At 44.7% G+C, this 22,710-nt stretch overlaps 1 protein-coding gene across 1 annotated transcript in view; it reads right to left on the bottom strand.

Moving 5' to 3' along the window:
* Positions 1-22,710, bottom strand: part of LOC129697526 (CUB and sushi domain-containing protein 1-like) — a 512,171-nt gene that overhangs the window by 47,497 nt on the left and 441,964 nt on the right. The window contains exons 43-45 of the mRNA XM_055636177.1: positions 12,103-12,285; positions 8,327-8,503; positions 4,071-4,250 (exon numbers count right to left, since the gene is read on the bottom strand). Of these exons, the coding sequence (XP_055492152.1) occupies positions 4,071-4,250; positions 8,327-8,503; positions 12,103-12,285 (540 nt within the window). The remainder of the gene's footprint in view (positions 1-4,070; positions 4,251-8,326; positions 8,504-12,102; positions 12,286-22,710) is intronic.

Here is a 22,710-nt window from a genome sequence, read left to right on the forward strand (position 1 = left end):
TTTTGTGTCTATCTTCAGTGTAAACCAGCATCTGCCTTTCCTTCTTATTGACCACTCTGCATACCTAACATCCTCTAATCTAGGCAGTTTAATATTCTTCTCTACCTGGTCCATAGCCTCCTCATCCTTTCTGCAAGTGATGACCAGAAAGGTGCATAATACTCCAAATGCAGCCTAACCAAAGTCCTATAAAGCTGCCACATGACTTTCTGACTCTTGTACTCATGCCCTGACCCAGGGGTGGGGAACCTGTTCATGTTGGGAGGCCGCATTAAGTTAGCTGTAATCTAATAAGGGCGCATCCAAGAAACTTCAATTAGATATAGGATTATTTAGTTGAATCTTCTTTTACTCTTTGCTATTTTAAATACGTTCATTTTAAGATTAAAATAAAAATAATAAAAGACGAACAAAAACATATTAATAAAAATTAAAGGATTTGTTCTCCAAAATTTGGATTCATTCAAAAGGCCGCACTTAATGGCCTAGAAGGCTGCATGCGGCCTAAAGGCCACAGGTTCCCCATCCCTGCCCTGACCAATGAAGGCAACCATTCTATATGTTTTGTTTACCCCTCTATCTACTTGTGTTGCCACTTTCAGGGAGCTATGGATTTGGACCCCAAGATCCCTCAGCATGTCAGTGCTGTAAAGGACTTTTGTGTCATCACAAACTTATTAACCAACCTAACAGTTATATCCACGTCATTTATATATATCAGAAATAATAAATGCCTTTAGACTTTAACCCTTAGAGATACAGGGGGGAAACACACCCTTCGGCCAACTGAGTCCACATCGACCAGCGATCACCCCGTAAACTAGCACTATTCTACACACAAGGGACAATTTACAATTTTACCAAAGCCAATTAAGCTGCAAACATGCAGGTCTTTGGAGTGTGGGAGGAAACCGGAGCACCTGAAAAAACCCACACGGTCACAAGGAGAACGTACAAACTCCATAAAGACAGCACCCGTAGTCAGGATCGAACCCGGATCTCTGGCGCTGTGAGGCAGCAACTCTACTGCTGTGCCACCGTGCTGCCCCCAACACAAATCCCTACAGACCACCGTTCACAGACCTCCCATCCACTTATAACCCCCATCCACCCATAAACCACAATCCTTCCACAAGTAAGCTATTTATGATTGACCGAGTCATCTTGCATCCCATGCATCTTAATCTTGATCTCAAACTGCTGTAGCATATTAGTATTCCCCACACTGATCTTACAGTCCTCCAGGTTCTTCACCTTGGTGAATACTGATACACTGATCCAGGCTCTAAGTTCATCTGCTTCACCCACGATACTCCTTGAATTGAAATAAACATACTTTAGTTTATCAGTCTCACCAGGTTCATTAACCTCTCCCTGCCTGTCCTTCCTTTCAGCCTTACTGTTCATAACCTGTAGCTTCCCATCAGTTCTTCAGTTTCTGACCTTCTCCTCCGATTCTCAACATCCCACTCATCCAGTTAAAACCCTCGCAAGTACAGGTCTACCGTCGGTTTTCTGGCATCCATGGTTCCAGAGCCTTTCTGGATTATCCATTTAGCCGGATCAACAGAGGTCACTGCACCGAGACATGCGCCCGCAAAGTTGGCCTCGGAAGTCAGCTATGGGAACAGATCTGCCGGTTCCAGCCGGGCTGGAGTTCCAGAGCCACGGCTGCAGAGGGCAACTTTGACCCACCGATCGTCCACAAAAGTCCCGATGAGGTTGAGATTGGCCACCTCTACCGGACTAGGCGCCACATTTTCGAGAGGACTTCCGGGATGGTGGGGGGTGATTTCAATTGCACTCTGATAATTTTACAGGAGAGGGTTGTGGTGGAGATAAATAGAGGTGGGGAGAAATATGATAATGGCATTTAAGAGACTTTTTCGGTGGCCTGTTACGTCAGTCAATGATGCCGACAGTCTCCGAAAAAATCGGCAAGTGGGACAGGCCCTTCACTGCGACACAGACCTGGATTCGATTCTGATCTCAGGTGCTCTCTGTGTGGAGTTTGTACGTTCTATGGGACTTCATTGGTTAACTCCCACATCCCAAAGACATGCAGTGAAATTGGGTTAATCGGCCCTCTGTAAATTGCCCCCAGTGTGCAGGGAGTGGATGAGAAAGTTGGATAACATGGAACTAGTGTGATCGGGTGATGGGTAGTCAGTGTGGGCTCGGTGGGCCGAAGGGCCTGTTTCCACGCTGTTATTTTAAAGTAAAACTAAATCAGTAAATTCATGGCTCACCAAAATCCTTAATAAGTTGCAATTATAAACATAATATTTTTTAGCAACAATGGATCTGACATCTATTTATTTGCCATTTATCTCTCGACCCCATCCCTCTGCAGAAACACATCTAATTGTATTCTCCAGTCACTTGCACTGCTTGTTTCAACACCAGTTTCCTAGCAACACACTAGCAACATCACTATCTCATGAGTGAAAAATTCTCTTTGGCACCTCTCTTGCTCTGCATTTACTGAATTTCAATTGCTTTCCTTCACTTTTAACCTCTTTGACAGGATATGCAATGTGCAACAACAGTCTGCCTCAGAATGAGCGGCACGGTGGCGCCATGGTAGAGTTGCTGCCTTACAGCGCCAGGGACCCGGTTTTCGATCTGACTACAGCTGCTGTCTGTATGGGGTTTGTATGTTCTTCCTGTGACTGCGTGGGTTTTCTCCTAACTTTGTCCCCTAACTTGCAGCCCTGCGAGCAGCGTGTTCGTTTTTTGAACTTTTAAAATTTTTTTAGTGTGTCCTAATGTATGTTTTTGGTGTCTCTCTGTGTGTCTTGTGTGGGGGGTGGTATGGAGGGGGTAAGGGGGAAACCGTTTTGGTCGCCTCCTCCACAGAGAGGCGACTTTTTCCATGTCGCCTCCCCCATGGATTAACATCAAGGATTGGTGCGGCCTTTCCAGGAGACGTGCCCGGGGCTGCAGCAGCGGGCGCAGCGTGGACTCTCGTCGCGGAGCGGGCGAGCCCTCACCGGCAGTCGCCGGCCCGTGGCAGCCTGAAGCCGCGTTCTGCGGAGCTCCAGCTGGCGCGGTGTCCTGGGCCTGGGATCCCCCGTTGGGGACCTGAGGGGAGAAGAAGCTCCGACCGCCGGCCGGCAGCCAACTTCTACCGCGGGCGCGGCGGGGACTTTAAACCTTCGGCCGCCGGCCTGCGGCCTACACCAACCTGAAGCTGCAGTCTCCAGTGGGAAAGCACCGATTCAGGACTTACCTGGACTTTATCTTGTCTGAACATCTGGACGCCCGCAGCAGCGGCTGCGGAGGGTTGAGGTCCCAACCACAGGGGAAAATGGAGGACTGGCCAAATTTTGTGCCTTCCACCACAGTGATGAATGCTGTGGTGGATGTTTGTATTCAATTTTTATTGTGTTTTTGTGTGTTTTTTCATTGTACCGCTGCTGGCATATTCATTTCACTTGCACTTTATGTGCAAGTGACGAATACAACTGATATTGATATTGATATTGAAGATGGGCAGATTTGCAGGTTAATTTGCCCGATTGTGTAGGATAGTGCTGGTGTATGGGATGATCGCTGGTCGGCACGGATTTGGTGGACTGAATGGCCTGTTTCTGTGCTGTATCTCTAAACTAAGCTAAACTAATGCCAAGTACTTAACTTTGAGGTTTGTTTTCCAAAAAAAGTATACAATTGTATCCAGGGTTTACACCATTTGTCACAAATTTCTGAGGCAATGCTTGTTTGGCATATGCTGGTTTACTCAAAAGGAAACAACAACGTGTTAGATTAACTCAGTGGGTCAGGCAGTATCTCTGGCGAGCATGGATAGGTGAGGTTTTGGGTTGGGACCCTTGTTCAGAGTGTTATCGAGGTGGGGGTGAAATAAACTTGGAGAAAGGAGAGGTAGGACAAAGCGTGGGGGGGGGGGGGGGGGGGGGGTAATAGGTGGACATAGGCAAGGGGGTGGGGAGGTGATAGGCAGATGGTGGGAACAAAGGCAAGAGATAAGATCAGAAGGTGCGAGACTGACTGATGAAGAGTTGTGAAATGTGATGATGGTTCAGCTCTGACCTGGCACTTGTTCATACCTTTGCAGGCTGGTTTGGTCTGATTCCAAGAACCATTCTTCATGCAGCGTAATGTAGAGGACATAGGTGTTTCCATCCAGAAGCCTGGGTTACACTGGTATGTTACTGTCTTGTTGTAGGTGAAATCATTTCCCAGATGAACACCATTAGCCAACGCACCAGGGTCACCACAATCAGTAACTGCAGTTGAGAACAATAATAAACACCAATTAGCAAATTACAACAGCATAATCATAGTTTTGACTTAGAGTGGAAACAGACCCTTCCGCTCACTGAGTCCACGCCGACCAGCGATCACCCCTTATACGAACATACTAAATGCGTTTGATTTACTAATCAGTAAAAGCAAGAACTGTTAGTTTAGTTTGGTTTAGAGATACAGCAGGGAAACAGGCTCCTGGGCCTATCAAATCCATGCCGACCAGTGATCCCCACACATTAACACAAGCCCACACATACTAGAGACAATTTAGAATTATACCAACTATACAAACCCAAGCCAATTAACCTACAAACCTGTATGTTGTTAGAGTGTGGGAGGAAACCTAAGAACTCTGAGAAAATCCACGCGGTCACAGAGGAGAACATGCCATCTCCGTACAGACAGCAGCCATAGTCAGGATCAAACCCGGGTCTCCAGTGCTGCAAGCATTGTGAAGCGGCAACTCTACCGCTGCGCCACCGTGCCGTTAGCTTGGAATATTATGATTAGTTGATTAGTAAGGGTGTCAAGAGTTATGGGGTGAAGGCAGGTGAATGGGGTTGTGAAGGAAAGATAGATCAGCGATGATTAACTGGTGGAGTGGACTCGATAGGCCGAAAGGCCGAATTCCGCTAATATGAACTTATTTCATGATTGTTATAGGCTTGTCCATCATCAGTCTTCCCAAGTTTCCATCTGCCCCAATTTTTTATTCTTTTTATTTTTAATTGCACTTAAAATAACTGCAGTGTTCACGGTGTAACACCCATGGAACTGGTTGATGTGTGAAGCAAAGTTGATTCATACAAATGTGTAGCAAGGAACTGCAGATGCTGGTTTACACCGAAGATAGGCACAAAATGCTGGAGTAACTCAGCGGGTCAAGCAGCATCTCAGGAGAGAAGGAAAACGTCTGAAATGTTACCTATTCCTTTTCTCCAGAGATACTACTTGACCTGCTGAGTTACTGAAGTATTTTGTGTCTATCTTTGGTTTGTGTAATTGTTCATCTTGTTTATTCTCTGGAGTCTTTGTTGTGAATTATTTTTAGAAAAATGGTGTGGAAACAGGCCTTTCAGCCTACGCACTTGGAGTGTGGGAGGAATCAGGAGTTTCCTGGAGATAACCCACGCAAGTCATGGGGAGAATGAACAAACTCTGTACAGACAGCACCCCTAGTTGGATAGGTATATGGACGGGAAAGAAATGGAGGATTATGATCTGAGTGCAGGTAGATGGGACTCGGGGAGAATAAGTGTTCGGCACGGACTAGAAGGGCCGAGTTGGCCTGTTTCCGTGCTGTAATTGTTGTATATGTTAGTTAGGATCGAACCTGCTTCTCTGGTTTCCTCCCACACTCCAAAGATGTGCAGGTTTGTGTAATTGTCTTCTGTAAATTATAAATTGTCCCTAGTGTGTAGGATAGAACTATTGTGCAGATTGATCGCTGGTTGGTGTGAAGATGGTGGGCTGAAGAGTCTGTTTCCCCGCTGTTTTACCAAACTATAAACTAAACTAAACTATACAACAAAACTAAACTATTAAAACAATGTAAATAATATTACATGACCACATCTAAAAATTCAAAACAATTCTCAGGCACCCAAATTAAATTTGACTGCAGTGATTTAATAGGATGTTTAGAAATCTTTGCAATTATTATTTTAATGTTTAAAATATAGAACTCTCAAGTATCATTCAAAATAAATTAAATGCTGATGTTTTTGTTTCTAAATTCAATCAGTTTTTGGATTTCTCATTAGCTGCAGCTTTTGTTTTAAATTGAAATACAAACTTTTTTTAAAATACTGGAACGACTATTTTCAAAACAAACTAATATTCACAGAGTTTTTATAATTTTACAATAGATAATTGGAAAGGCTTTCACTGTTATAATCAGGTGAATTGTCCTATAGCTAGAGGAGGAATGAGCCCTATTTTACTCTCCCTAACCACTGGTATGAACCAAGAACACATTTCTAATGAATGCCATTTACCAGAGAAAACATTCCACGTAAATTCTGAGCACATTTGCTTGGTGCCGTGTCGTGCATAGGAAGAGAGTTTCTGATGTTGTATGTCAAACTAGTTCCATTCGGGCAGGGCAGGGCTCAAATCCAGGCCCAAGGAATGAAAGAATAGTGTTTTTAAAGGATTAAAAACATTAGAAGCTAAAGCTTAGCAGAGGAAGAGGGCAACCCAATCATGTAACTTCTGTAGGATGTGACCAAATTTAGTACTAGTTGATAGATTTGAAAGTCCAAGAGCAATTAATATTATTGCATTTACTTCCGACAATTGTGGGTGGCACAGTGGTGCAGTGGATGAGTTGCTGCCTTGCATTGCCAGAGACCCGGGTTCGATCCTGACTACGGGTGCTGTCTGTTACGGAGTTTGTACGTTCTCCCCGTGACCACGTGGGTTTTCTCCGGGTGCTCCGGTTTCCTCCCACAGTCCAAAGACGTGCAGGTTTGTAGGTTAATTATCTTCGGTAAAAATTGTAAATTGCCCCAAGTGTGTAGGACAGTGCTAGTGTACGGGGTGATCGCTGGTAAGCGCGGACTCGGTGAGCTGAAGGACCTGTATCCACGCTGTATCTCTAAAGCAGTGGTTCCCAACGTGGGGCGTATGCCCCACAGGGGGGCAATTTGATTTTTAAGGGGGGCAATTGAGCGCGACTGAGGAGGTCTGGGCCCAAATTTTCGATTTTTATTTTTTTGGATTTTCCATCAGGTAAACATATGTAGTTTATGTTTCAGATGTTATTTTGAGTAAATAATTTTTTTGGGGTAAAAATGGTCTTTATTGTGTAGTTATTACATAATCACCGCGCCATCACTCTTCATGCACGTCGCACGAAGCGCGCGAGGTCATGGGAGAACCTTATTTATTGAATTGGATTTAGAAATGCGATTCAAAGTGCTTTTGCTAAGTTACCCTTATAATATCTATTTCCTCCGTTTTCTCTCAAGGGAAAGCAAGGGGGGGGGGGCATCAGGATTTTAGAGGTGATTAGGTGGGGCATGGCCAAAAAAAGGTTGGGAACCACTGCTCTAAAGTCTAATGTCAAATGTCTAAATAGAAAGTAGAAACATGAAACTGTGGATGCTGCTTTACAAAAAAGAAGACACCAAGTGCTGGAGTAACTCAGTGGGTCATGTTGCATCACATGGAAGGGTGATATTTAGCCACCTTGACTAGCACCAATTTCTCCCCTCCCCTTCCACCAACATTCCTTCTACAAGCTTCATAATTCACAACTCTTCAATCCTTTTTGTCTTACACCTTCTGTCTGTACATCTCTGGCCTTTGTCCAACCATCTACCTATCAACAGCTCCCCGCACCTGTATCAATCCATTACCTGCCAGACTTTGTCCTGCCTTTCCTCTCTTCCACTTGTCTTCCTCCCCATCACAATCACTGAAGGAGGGTTCCCACCCAAACGGCCATGTATCCATGTTCTCCAAAGATGCTGCTTGACCCACTGAGTTACTCCAGCTATTTTTTTTTTATTCTCCAATAATAGAAGTGTTGGTTAAGTGAACATTCATGGGGAGAGAACAGCAAAAGAAATTGGGGAAAAAAGCACTGCAACTAAAATTTGTATTATTATTAAGGCAAAATCATAATCCATAATAAGCACCCCATAACCCATTCATATACTTTTTAGATTATAATGCATTGGGCTAGCAATGTATTTCTACAGCTTCTTGATCAGCATTTGGAGGGCATGGTGGCGCAGTGGTAGAGTTGTTGCCTTACAGCACCAGAGACCCAGGTTCGATCCTGACTACGGGTGCTGTCTGTACGAAGGTTGTACGCTCTCCCCGTGACTGAGTGGGTTTTCTCCGGGTTCTCCACTTTCCTCTCACACTCCAAAAAAAGAACAGGTTTGTAGGTTAATTGGCTTTGGTAAAAATTGTAAATTGTCCCTAGTGTGTAGGACAGAGTAAGTGAGCGGGGTAATCACTGGTCGGCATCGACTCGGTTTCCGCGTTGTATCTCTAAACTAAATGTTCTTGTAAACCTTCACGTTGCAGTGGTAAAGCCAACCTGTGCAGTCGGGAGCAGATCCAGTCCAGGTGCCGTTAGCCGTACAGTGCCGTGTCGTCAGCCCTGATGTTTTGTAACCTTCCCAGCAGGCATAGGTGATGGAGCTGGAGAACACAATGCCGTCGCTGTAAACTATTTTCGTATTTTCTGGAGTGCCAGGGTTCCCGCAAGATACAGCTACAACAAATGGAAGAAAGCATTAGTTTCCAGCAGGAATGACTTTTAAGAACATTTCATAGTACACACCTGTCCTTCGATCCAATTTTCCCACACCGATCAACATGCCCTATCTAGCCCTACACTAGTCCCACCTGCCTGAGATTGGCCCATGTCCCTCGAAACCTGTCCTATCCATGTTTCTTAAATGTTTCTTAAACAATGCAATAGTACCTGCCTCAACTAACTCCTCTAGCTGCTCGTTCCATACACCCACAACCTCTTTCCCCTCAGGTTCCTGTTAAATCTTTCCCCCGTTAAAACTATGTTCTCTGGTTTTAAATGTTCCTACTCTGGGAAAGAGACACTGTGTTTATTTGTGTTGAACTTCCTTTGGGAAGTAGAAACATCAGAGATTAAACACAATTTATCCTTCACCTGTTGTGTAGGGAGCACGATTTATTTCATAATTTTAGACCATGAATCCAAGTGTCAAGGATTCCAATTTCTGGAGTGTAATTATGTCCACGAACAGCTGCTTCTTCCTTGTGTTACAAATTCACCATCATGCTTATTCCTAACTATCAACTTTCCGCATCCAGCTCCTCACCCATTCCACCCCCAGAGTCAGGGACAGTTTCTTCCCAGCTGTTATCAGGCAACTGAACCATCCTCTCCCCAACTAGACAGCGGGCCTGACCTACTATCTACCTCATCGGTACCCTTGGACTATCCTTGATTGAACTTTGCTGGCTTTCCCTTACACTAAACGTTATTCTCTTATCTTGTATCTGTTCACGGCTCGATTGTAATTATGTATTGTCTTTCTGCGGACTGGTTAGCACGCAACAAAATGCTTTTCACTGTACCTTGACACAAACGACCAAAAAGTAAACAAAATTATTCAAAATTCCTCCTTCGACCCTTTGCCTTGTACTCGCTAGAATTTAGAAGATTGAGGGGGGATCTTCAGATTCAGATTCAGATTCAATTTTAATTGTCATTGTCAGTGTACAGTACAGAGACAACGAAATGCATTTAGCATCTCCCTTGAAGAGCAACATAGCAAACGATTTGAATAAAAAATAAATAATAAGTGTCCGGGGGGGAGGGGTGATTGGCAGTCACCGAGGTACGTTGTTTAGTAGAGTGACAGCCGCCGGAAAGAAGCTGTTCCTCGACCTGCTGGTTCGGCAACGGAGAGACCTGTAGCGCCTCCCCCTTATAGAAACTTACAAAATTCTTAAGGGGTTGGACAGGCTATATGCAGGAAAATTGTTCCCGAAGTTGGGGAAGTCCAGGACAAGGGGTCACAATTTAAGGATAAAAGGGAAATCCTTTAGGACCAAGATGAGAAAAACATTTTTCACACAGAGAGTGGTGAATCTCTGGAACTCTCTGCCATAGAAGGTAGTTGAGGCCAGTTCATTGGCTATATTTAAGAGGGAGTTAGATGTGGCCCTTGTGGCTAAAGGGATCAGGGAGTATGGAGAGAAGGCAGGTACAGTATACAGAGTTGGATGATCAGCCATGATCATATTGAATGGTGGTGCAGGCTCGAAGGGCCGAATGGCCTACTCCTGCACCTTGTTTCTATGTTTACATGCATTGGCTCAAGGAGTTAGAACATAGAACACACAGGGGCGGCACAATGGCGCAGCTGTAGAGTTGCTGCCTCATAGCACCATAGACCCAGGTTTAATCCTGTCTATGGATGCTGTCTGTACGGAGTTTGTACGTTCTCCCTGTGGCCACAGGGGTTTATCACCGGGCTCCACGTTGCAGCACTGTTACTAGGATCTACGTTTCCTAGGACCTAAATCTGGTATCAAATGATGGGATCCGAAGAAAACCCGGACATAAAAATACCTTAACAGCAGGGAACCCCATACTTCACGTTAAGTGGGTTATTACACCGGTCACAACTTGGATCTTTGTGAATGTGTGAGATATTCACAAACATTTATGTGAATTGAAAATGAATTTAAAAGTAACTAAACTATTGAGAGCATCTTAAATATTATTACAAACAACACTAAGGACCACTAATGAATATGTCTTGATAATGTTTAAATTAAATTACTTAAATGCATTGCTCTCTCCACAGGTTTAGCAAGCCAATTTTGCGATATATTTGTTGAGCAACAAATTGTTATTGTTGTAGGATGTTCTAAAGTGTACAGTTTAGTTTATAGTCACGTGTACTAAGGTACAGTGCTTTTGTTGCGTGCTAACCAGTCAGTGGAAAGATAATTCTGTGGCGGCACCCGGTGGTTAGGCCACTTGCTTTGCGAACCCTCGGCAGTCGGGGGTAGGGTCATGTGACTGGGCAATGGCAGGAAGGAGTTGTCAAGGGTTATACGAGTGTGCCTAGTATATAACGAACCCCGGATCAACCTTCTCTCTGTCTTCCTCTCTCTTCGCGTGAGTGTCCTGCCACCTCAGCAGGAGCTCAGCTCGAACCCACGAGGCAACAGCCTCGCAGCAGCAACAATGAATTTGTGTTAGAGGACTAAATGTGCATGTATATCTAACCCATAATGCCTGAATAAAGAAACCGTTTATTCATGACGTTTGGTGCCTCTACATTGGTGACCCCGACGTGATGTGAACATGCAACGTCTCTACAATACACGATTCTGGACTATTGACTTTACAGGAACTGCGTTTACAGAGAAGAAGAGATGAATACCTGGGCTCCCATGATACGCTAGGTCTACCCTACACACTAGTGCCAATTTACAGAAGCCAATTAACCAACAAACCCCTACATCGCCGGGTGGTGCCAGCAATGGCTGCCTCGCCAACAATCTGTCTGTCCCTTCCTGCTTTGTTGTTTTAATAGTATGTGTTAAATGTATGTTTTTAGTGTTCTTTAGTTTATTTCATGTGGGGGATGGGGGGTTTGGGGGAAACTTTTAAAAATCTCTCATCTCGACGGAGATGCAATTTTTTTCCACATCGCACTGCGGCCCAACATCGTGGAGTCTTTGCCGGAGACCGACTTCGGGAGCTCCAACCCACAGGAGCCTGCAGGACTTAGCATCGAGGAGATGTGATCCTTTTGCCAGGGATCGACCTCGGAGCTCCGACCGCAGGGGCCTGCGGACTTTAACATCGTGGAGCGCGCGGTCTCTGATTAGAGACCGACTTCGGGAGCTCCAACCCACAGGAGCTTCGACTGCCCCAATGCGGGAGCTTTGATCTCCCCGACGCAGGGGCTTCGACTGCTGGCTGCGGGAGCTTCAATCGCCCGGCGGGACTTTGGACTTTAATGACTTCCATCACAGTGAGGAGTCCACTGTGGTGGATGACTATGTTAACTTTATGTAGCTGTGCGTCTTGTTGCATTTTTTTTAGAATGGTAATTCGCATATCACTGTATCTTAATTGGTACACATGACAATAAAAGACTTTTAAAAACTTTGAAACCAGAACACCCAGAGAAAATCAGAGGAGAATAAAATTAAGATCCTGCCACAATCTCCTTTTGCCTTTTTTTCATTTTAAACCCAAGCTTAATAATGCTAAACCACTATCCCTGCAGTCACATTTGGTTTTTCCCCTCATGACAACATTCTCATGGTTGACTTGTTCAGTTTTCTGATGCCGAGGCTTACGTTCACAAACTGGTTGTGCTCCTGACCAGGTTCCATCCGCCTTGCAAGATCGTTCCGATGATCCTCGGAGATTGTAACCAGCTTCACAGCTGAAGCGTACAAAGCTCCTTGTCTTGAATTCATCACCCAGTCTTGAACCATGGACTGGGATGCCAGGATCACCGCACAAACCAGCATCATCCCCTTTAAGGAAACAGACAGACACAACAATCAGTTCAAGAGTATTAGCACAACTAATATTCTTTTTATAGATACACTAGAGACTGCTGTAATCTTGACCAAAACACAAAATGCTAGAGGGACTCTTTCTGCTTGTGGTTTCAGAAATTGTTATTTTAGTCTGTCATAAGTGATAGCAGCAGAATTAGGGTATTCGGTATATCAAGTCTACTCTGCCAATACAATCATGGCTGATCTATCTCTCTCTCCGAACCCCATTCTCCTGCCCTTGACACCCTTACTAATCAAGAATCTATCAATCTCTGGCTTAAAAATATCCATTGACTTGGCCTCCACAGCTCTCTGTGGCAACGAGTTCCACAGATTCACCACCCAATAACTAAATAAATCATTTTGGCTCAATTTTCTTGTCATATAGTCTGGCCTGCTGGACATGGTGCATAGTCTTGCCATTCATAACACGCTGTGCAAAGAAGTTTTGGAAGGCAAACTGCGCTCATTAACCCATTTGGTTTCAACATGTCAGTGGTATTCCCTTTGTTTGACCCAACCCTTCCCTCCCTTTTCTGCTACTGAAAACTAACTTATAGTTATAGATAGTCATTGAGTCATACAGCGTGGAAAAAAGCCCTTCGACCCAACCTGCCCACGCCGACCAACATGTCTTCTTCACCCAGAGAGTTGTGAATCTGTGGAATTCTCTACCACAGAAGGCAGTGGAGCCCAATTTACTGGATGTTTTCAAAAGAGAGTTAGATCTGGCTCTTAGGGCTAAAGAAATCAAGGGATATGGGGAAAAAGCAGGAACGGGGTACTGATTTTAGATGATTAGCCATGATCATATTGAATGACGGTGCTGGCTCAGAGGGCCGAATAGACCTATTTTTCTATGTTTCTATCTACACCAGTCTCACCTTTTGGTCCATATTCCCCTACACCTGTCCTAGGAGTGAGCGAAGTGCCCTGTGAGAAAAGTGTGAGTCTTTGGCTCGAGAGTCTTCGGAGAGGAGGCTGAGGAGAGGAGACCACGCAATACGCTTGAGAGGCTAAGGATTCTGGGAGAGGCAAAGAGGTTTGCCACGCACTGCAAGGGAGCAGTGGACCAGACAGGAAGAGCGGACGGAATTACCACTAGACAGCCAAACCAGTAGGTAATTTACGGCTGGGGTGAGTACTTTCCCATTTATAGGAGGTAGGATTATATAAATAAGGGGTGTATCAATACAGTAGGGGATTCTTAAATAGGACCAGTTAATTACTTATATAAGATGGGCGGTCAGGAGATGTGCCAATACTGCGAGATGTGGGAATTTGTCGACACCATTGATGTAGAAGATCCCTACAGCTGCAGTAAGTGTTTGAGGCTAGAGGAACTCCAGCTCCGCATTGATGAGCTGGAGACCCAACTTCATACGCTGCGGTACATCAGGGAGGGGGAGTATTACCTGGATGTTTTGTGCCAGGGGATGGTCACACCGACCAGTTTAACTAATTCAGTAGGCAGTGAGCAAGGAAAGGAAGGTGTGGCCATAAGCGAGGCAGGTAGGGGGAACCAGGAGGAGATGCGGCAGGAGCCACAGCCCTTGCCCCTGACGAGCATGACCGAGGCTCTTACTCAATGTAAGGACGGGATCAGGGGCTGTGGGAGGGATGAGCAACCTGGCTGCAGCACCGTGGATCAGGAGGCCATTCAAGAGGGGGGAGTTAGAAGAAATGCCGTAGTGATAGGGGATAGTATTATTCGGGGGGTAGATAAGGTTCTCTGCGGCCAGCAGAACATGTCCCGAAGGCTGTGTTGCCTACCCGGTGCTAGGGTTAAGGATATCTCTGCGATACTGGAGAGAAATTTGCAGAGGGAGGGGGAGGATCCAGTGGTCGTGGTCCATGTGGGGACCAATGACATAGGAAGGACGAGGAAGGAGGATCTGCTGAAGGAGTTTGAGCAGTTAGGGAATAAATTAAAAAGCAGAACCTCGAGGGTACTGATCTCCGGATTGCTACCTGAGCCACGGGCCAAATCGGCGAGGGTACGTAAAATTAAAAAGCTAAATGCGTGGCTCAAAGACTGGTGTGGGAATAATGGGTTTGGTTTCTTGGGCCACTGGCACCAGTACTGGGACAGGTTGGATCTGTTCTGTAAGGACGGACTTCACCTGAACGGTGCTGGGACTGGGGTCCTGGCAAATCATATAACTAGGGCAGTAGAGAGGTCTTTAAACTAAGTAGCGGGGGGGAGGTATCAAGGGGGGTAATAACGGCAGGGGTAGAGGAAATAGAGCAGGGTATCAGTGGGGAAGCGGAAAGTCAAAATGTGACAGGAGACAGAATGTGTGAAGATAAAGCTTTAGATGTAAAAGGGGCAAAAACGGAAAGGAAGGGTAGTAAAAATCATCTGAAAGTGCTTTATCTAAATGCACGGAGTATTCGTAATAAGATAAATGAATTAACGGTGCAATTAAGTATATATAGTTATGATATCGTGGCCATTACGGAGACATGGCTGCAAGGGGATCAGGACTGGGAGTTAAATATAGAGGGGTACTCGACAATTAGGAAAAATAGACAGGAAAGAAAGGGAGGAGGGGTGGCCCTTTTAATAAGGGAGGGAATAACGGCAATAGAGAGGAAGGATATTGCGTTGAAGGATCAGGATAGTGAAACAGCTTGGGTACAGATAGAGAATAATAAGGGGAAAAAAACACTAGTGGGTGTAATTTATAGACCTCCAAATAGCTGTGACGCTGTTAGTCAGAACATAAATCTGCAAATAGTTGACGCATGTAAAAAGGGAACTGCTGTAATCATGGGGGACTTCAATTTTCATATTAATTGGGCAAACCAAACTGGGCAGGGTAGACTAGAGGAAGAGTTTATAGAATGTATTAGAGACGGGTTCCTAGAACAGTATGTCACAGAACCGACAAGGGGGGAGGCAATCTTGGATCTGGTCCTGTGTAATGAAGCAGGATTAATTAAAAATGTCATAGTTAGGGACTCGTTGGGAACAAGTGACCACAATATGGTCGAATTCCATATTCAAATAGAAGGGGAGCAGGTTGAAACTCAGGCTAGGGTGCTTAGTCTAAATAAGGGGGATTATGAAGGTATGAGGACTGAGCTGATCAAAGTTGACTGGGATAGCAGACTCAAGAATAAGACGGTACATGAGCAGTGGTGTACGTTTAAGGGTATACTATATAACCTTCAAGAAAAATTTATTCCTATGAAGAAAAAAAGGGGTAAGGGTAAGAACAGTCAGCCATGGCTCAGTAAAACTATAAAGGATAGTATTCGGCTGAAGGCAAGGGCATATAAGGTAGCCAGAGATAGTGGGAGGGTAGAGGATTGGGAAGCATTTAAAGGTCAGCAAAAAATAACTAAGAGATTAATTAAGACGGGGAAAATAGACTATGAAAGGAATTTAGCGAACAACATAAAAACTAATAGTAAGAGTTTTTATAGCTATATAAAAAGAAAAAGGGTGGCTAAGGTGAACGTTGGTCCATTGGAGGGTGAGACTGGAGAGTTGTTGGTGGGGAACATGGAAATGGCAAAGGCATTAAACGAGTATTTTGTATCAGTCTTCACCATAGAAGACACAAAAAATATTCCAACGCTGGATAAACAGGGGGCGGTAGGAATGGAGGAGCTAAATACTATTAAGATTACCAAGGAGGTGGTATTAGGGAAATTAATGAGACTGAAGGAGGATAAATCCCCTGGGCCTGATGGATTACATCCAAGGGTCTTGAGGGAGATAGCGGTGGGGATTGTGGATGCATTGGTGATAATTTTCCAAAACTCCCTGGAGGCAGGAACGGTCCCAGTGGATTGGAAAATGGCCAATGTAACACCTATATTTAAAAAAGGAAGTAAACAGAAGGCGGGAAACTATAGACCGGTTAGTCTAACATCGGTGGTGGGTAAAATGTTAGAGACAATTATTAAAGAAACACTAACAGGGCACTTGGATAAACATGACTTCATCGGACAGAACCAGCATGGTTTTGTGAAGGGGAAGTCCTGTTTAACGAATCTGCTCGAATTCTTTGAGGAAGTAACAACCCGGGTGGATAAAGGGGAACCGGTGGATGTGGTATACTTGGACTTCCAAAAGGCTTTTGACAAGGTGCCACATAAGAGACTATTGCTAAAAATAAAAAATTATGGGATTGGGGGTAATATATTAGCATGGGTAGAGATTGGCTAACAAATAGGAAGCAGAGAGTGGGGATAAATGGTTCATACTCGGGATGGCAACCGGTAACTAGCGGGGTTCCGCAAGGGTCGGTGCTGGGGACCCCAGTTGTTCACAAATTTTATATAAATGATTTGGAGGAGGGAACCAAGTGTAATATATCAAAATTTGCGGACGATACAAAAATGGGAGGAAAAGTAGGGGATGAGGAGGATAGGAAGAGTCTGCAAAAGGATATAGATAAGCTAGGTGAGTGGGCAACAACTTGGCAGATGAAATTTTTAATACTAGTAAATGTGAAGTCATTCACTTTGGGAAAAAAAATGATAGGGCAAGTTATTTTCTAAATGAGGAGGAGCTGCGTTGTAATGCAACGCAAAGGGATCTAGGGGTATTAGTACATGAATCACTGAAAGTTAGTATGCAGGTGCAGCAAGCAATCAGGAAGGCCAATGGAGTTTTGGCCTTTATTGCTAGGGGGATTGAGTATAAAAACACGGAGGTCTTGCTGCAGCTGTACACAGTATTAGTGAGACCACATTTGGAATACTGTGTACAGTTCTGGGGTCCATACTTAAGAAAGGATGTACTAGCCCTGGAGGCAGTGCAGCGAAGGTTTACAAGATTAATTCCTGCAATGAGGGGATTGACATATGAGGAAAGGTTAAGTAGGCTGGAACTCTACTCTTTGGAGTTTAGAAGAATGAGAGGCGATCTCATTGAAACATATAAGATCGTGAGGGGCCTTGATCGGGTGGATGCACCGAGGATGTTCCCAATGATCGGGGAAACTAGAACTAGGGGACATAGTTGCAGAATAAGGGGGGGCTCTTTTAAAACTGAGATGAGGAAGAACTTCTTCACCCAGAGGGTGGTTAATTTATGGAATTCACTGCCCCAGGGAGCAGTGGAAGCAGAAACTTTAAATATATTTAAGACTAAAATAGATGGTTTTTTAGCTGCCAAGGGGATAAGGGGCTACGGGGAGAGGGCAGGGATATGGACCTAGGTATGGTTAGTATAGTAAGACCTGAGTGATCTCCTGGACAAGTGTCGATCGCCTAGATTGGGGTCGGAGAGGAATTTCCCGGATTTTTTTCCCGAATTGGACCTGGGTTTTTATCCGGTTTTTTGCCTCCCCCAGGAGATCACGAGGTTCTTGGGGTGGAGAGGGGTGATAGCGGTATAAAGGGGAGGGTAGTGTCTTGTGTTCTGTGTCTTGTGTCTACTGTTTGTGGGTAAGTGTGTCTGTTTAGTGTTCAGCCATGAGCGAATGGCGGTGCGGGCTCGATGGACCTGGTGGTCTGCTCTCGCACCTACTTTCTATGTTTCTATGTTTCTATCCATGTACCTGTCTAAACGTTTCTTAAACGTTGCAATGGTACCTGCCTCAACTACCTCCTCCAGCAGCTCATTCCATACACCTGCCTGCCACCCTTTGTGTGAAAAAGTAATTCCTCAGGTTGCGATTAAATCTTTCTCTCCTCACCTTAATCCTATGTCCTCTGGTTCTCGATTCTGGGCAAGAAACTTCTCACGAATATTCGTCTCATGATTTTGTACACTTCTATCAGATCACCTCATCTTCCTGTGCTCCAAAGAATATCGTCCTAGCCAGCTTAACCTCTCCATATAGTTCGAGTCCTGGTTACATCCCCATGAAACTTTTGTGCCCCCTTGCAAGCTTGACAATATTTTTCCTATAACAAGGTGCCCAAATCTGAACACAATACTCTAAATGTGGCTTCACCAATGTCTTATACAACTGCAGCATGACCTCCCTGCAGATCAGTGTCACTCATGTTATGTCATACTTTGTAGCTACGCCCACTAGCTTAACAGTAAGCCTCCCTGCCTTATTCCCACACTTTTAGAGAAACATGCTAGTATGAAGTTACCGATGCTGTAACGTTAATAAAGTCTTTGGACCTTTATCACGGTGTAAGACTTCAGTTATTTAAACAGCAGAATCGCAACACTCTCAACCTCTATACTCAATACTCTGACTGATGAAGGCCAATGTGCCAAAATACTTTTTGACCATCTGTGGTGCCATTTTCATTGAACTATGTACCTGCACCCCTCGATCCCTGTGTTCTACAACACTCCCCAGAGCCTAAGCATCCACTGTGTAGGTCCTACCCATTTCAGTCTTCCCAAAATACAACATCTCACATTTCTCTATATTATATTCCATCAACCTTTCCTCAGCCCACCTGGCCAATCGGTTAAGATCCTGCAGTAATTTTTGACAACCATCTTCAGTATCTACAATACTTGTTTTTCTTTCTTTCCTAATTCTGATGGTCTCAGATGTAAAATGTCAAATGTTTCTCCTTCCGCAGATGCTGCCTGAGCTGCTGAGCATTTCCAGCATTTTTCTGTTGTTGCATCAAGCAACTCATAGCTCTGGTTGGACAAACACCTTGACATCATCATTAAACATTAAACACTACTTTACATTTTGCATGCAACAAATGTTTTGCAATCAAGTTAGACAAGGAGGATTTTATTTTTTATATATAATGAAATGATAAAATTACCGAAAAATATATTGCCTTTACAATTTTGCAACATCCACCACATAAAGAACATAATTTAGCCACAATTCCCACATTATCTTCTGTACAAATAATCCATTGTAAAAATCTCTGTAGAACAATAAAATTAGGTGGACATTCATTTTTTATTCACCACTTAAGATCCCTGGTGTTTATGAAGCAACATCCAAAAAGATATGAATGATTTATTATTGAAGCAAAATATTCCAAATTATATCGCAGGTGCGCCTCTCAGCATAAACAAAGAAAACACAAATAATAGTTAAATATGGAAGGGGACCAAATTGAGAGGCCAGTGGTCATAAAAAAAATCACATTTAGGGCACATATCATGTTATTTTCATTAAAAATATATTCATTGATCTTCATATGCCACATATAATACTCAGGTTGGGATGTCAAGGAAAATAATTACCATCCTAGACAGATGATATTTCCTCCTCAAATTACATTAGGTGCCACATTTCCCCATGCATTATTTTCAAGACTGGATCAATAGGAAGATAATCTAGTCGAAGATATACTCGACATTTTGCAATAACCTCAACAATGCTTTGAAAGATGATGATATATGTGCGTAAATTAAAATCTTATATCCTTGTCCGATGGATTTTGTTGCATCCTATGGACAGTTTGGTGAACAATGTTCTCGATGTAATGCTCGCTTTATTTCAATTGTTGCACGTCTTTGTAGTGTGGGAGGAATCCGGAGCGTCTAGAGAAAACTCAGACAGTCATGGGGAGAACGTACAAACTCCATACAGACAGCACTCGGAGTCATGATCAAACCTGGGTCTCTGTCGCTGTACTGCTGTGCTACTGCGCCGACGTTATACAAACTAAACTACAGGTATTGATAAATGTGGAGCTAGTTAACAATGATGAACAAAATTGTGCAAGTTTGAAAGCTTCCATATTAGACACAAGGAACTGCAGATGCTGGTGGACACAAAGTGTAGGAGAAACTCAGTGGGTCAGGTGATATCTCTGGTGAACGTGGGTAGGTGACATTTTGTGTCCGGACCCAACTTCAGGCCTAACATTCCTCTGCCCTACTTCACCCACTGCTGCGCCTCATCTAACATCTCCCACCTTGGGCACTGTGCTCCCATGAGCAGATCACCCCAACACAAGCCCCATGGTGGCTCTAGAGGGGAGGGGGGGTTGAGGACCATAAGACCAGAAGTCATAGGAGCAGAGTTAGGCCATTCGGCCCATCGTCTACTCCGCATTCAATCATGGCTGATCTTTCTTTCCCTCTCATCCTGATTCTCCTGCCTTCTCCTTTGATGCCCTTACTAATCAAGAACCTATTCACCGTTACCATATAAATACCTCATGGCTTGGCCTCCACAGCCGTTTGTGCCAATGAATTCCACAGATTCATCACCTTCTGACTAAAAATAAAATTCTCCTCTTCTACTTTCTAAAGGTACATCCTTTTATTATGCTGTTGGTTATTATTGTTTTATTATTCCGCTAGCTGGTAGCACACAAACAAAAGCTTTTCACTGTACCTCAATACATGTGATAATAAACTAAACTAAACAACTGTCATTCGAGAGCCCAGAGTCAGTGCTGCCCTGTGTCAAGGAAAAGTCTGTAATCATCAGAAGACCATTTGGCTTGCCACCATTTGGAAATGCAAGTGCTCAGCTTCCGATGCTCTTTGGCGCAACAGTACACGGCATGGTGGCATAACGGTAGAGCTGCTGCCTTACAGCGCCAGAGACCCAGGATTGATTCTGACTACAGGTGCTGTCTGTATGGAGTTTGTACGTTCTCCCTGTGACCTGCATGGGTTTTCGCCCAAATCTTCAGTTTCCTCCCACATTCCAAAGACGTACAGGTTTGTAGGTTAATTGGCTTGGTATAAATGTAAATAGTCCCGAGTGTAGGATAGTGTTAATCTGCGGGGATCGCTGGTCAGTGCGGACTCGGTGGACCGAAGGGCCTGTTTCTATCCTGTAACTCTAAAATGAAATGAAACAAAACAAAATGAAGCTACACTAAAGTAAATTAAATTGAACTAAACTAAATTAAATTAAATTACACTAAACTAAACTAAACTAAATGAAATTACACTAAACTAAAAGCTGGTGCAAAGACTTCTCGTCCCTATCGGTAAGGTCCCTCCACACACAATGCTGCATTATCTCTGTCACTTTGGCATCCACTGCATTTCTCTTCCAGCTTGGTCGGCCCAGATGATGTTTCACACCTTGTGGCTTGGTGAGATTCAGGCAGTGGCATGTTTTCCCCGAGCATCTGGAATGGAAGGCACTCCCCACTAACAGACCTTCCTCCCTCTTCCAGCCCTCCCTCTTTCAACAGCTTGCCCATCTGTTTGTGGCTTCTGTCCCTTTTCCCAGCTCGGCTATATTCTTGGGGTATTGCCTGTCATACGTCTGGAAGCAACCTTGAATCGTGATGTGTGTGGAAGGCACTGCAGATGCTGGTTTATACAGAAGATGGACACAAAATGCTGGAGTAACTTAGCGGGTCAGACAGTACCTCAGGAAAAAAAGGATAGGTGACGATTCGGGTCTGAAGAAGGGTCCCGATTAGAAAGTCACCCATCCTTTTTCTCCTGTGATGCTGCTTAACCTGCTGAGTTACTCCAGCACTTTGTGTCTATCTTCAATCGTGGCAATAGCTAATAAAATCACATTTCCCAAAAAGCGCAAACTTCAGCAAATGAAGGGACTCGTGAAAGCAGCACCAAATTTTCACAGAACGAGAGCCGTAGCTATGATCAGCATCTGCAGCATTGCATTGCAGAGAGTTGTGGATATAGCCCAGACCATCACTCAAAAACCAACCTCACTTCCATTGACACAGGGAAGCCATCCGGAGCCGGCGAGCAGGATTTCTCGGGAGCAACGGAGCTGGAGCTGCCGACTGTGAGGGATCCTTCGTCCCAGCGCAGGTTCGCAGAAACAGCAGGTACAGTAAGTAGAGTACCTGGAAACAAAGGGGGGGCCTCCACGGTGTCCGGAAACGAGGCCGACGGACTGTGTCCGGAAACGAGGCCGACGGACAGGACTACAGGTCAGACTGAAGCGCAGGGGACTTCAGCCCCCTCTCCCTACTATCCTACAGGCCAATGTACAGTCCCTTGAAAATAAAGTGGAGGACTTAAGGGCAAGACTGCTTTATCAAAGGGAGCTGAGGGAATGCTCTGTGTTTTGTTTCACAGAGACATGGCTCACCCCCAGCTCCCCAGACTCAGCAGTCCAGCCTCATGGTTTCTCCATCCACCGTATGGACCGTACACTGGCATCTGGGAAAGGGAGAGGAGGGGGCGTCTGCCTCATGGTCAACTCTGCGTGGTGCTCAGACGTGGCAGTCCTGTCCAACTCCTGCTCTCCACAACTCGAACATCTGGCAGTGAAGTGCCGTCCCTTCTACCTCTCAAGGGAATTCACCTCCATCATCCTGACCGCGGTCTACTTACCACCCCAGGCAGACGTCCGTCTGGCACTGGAAGAGCTGCACGCCGTGGTAAAAAACACAACAGGCGTCTTACCCCGAGGCGTTTACCACCATAGCTGGGGACTTCAATAAAGCAAACCTTACAAAATTACTCCCTAACTTTCACCAACATATCTCCTGCTGCACCAGAGGACCAAACGCCCTCAACCATTGTTACACCACCTATCGCTCTAT

Source organism: Leucoraja erinacea, chromosome 5, assembly GCF_028641065.1.
Source record: "Leucoraja erinacea ecotype New England chromosome 5, Leri_hhj_1, whole genome shotgun sequence".
Classification (NCBI taxonomy): Eukaryota; Metazoa; Chordata; class Chondrichthyes; order Rajiformes; family Rajidae; genus Leucoraja; species Leucoraja erinaceus.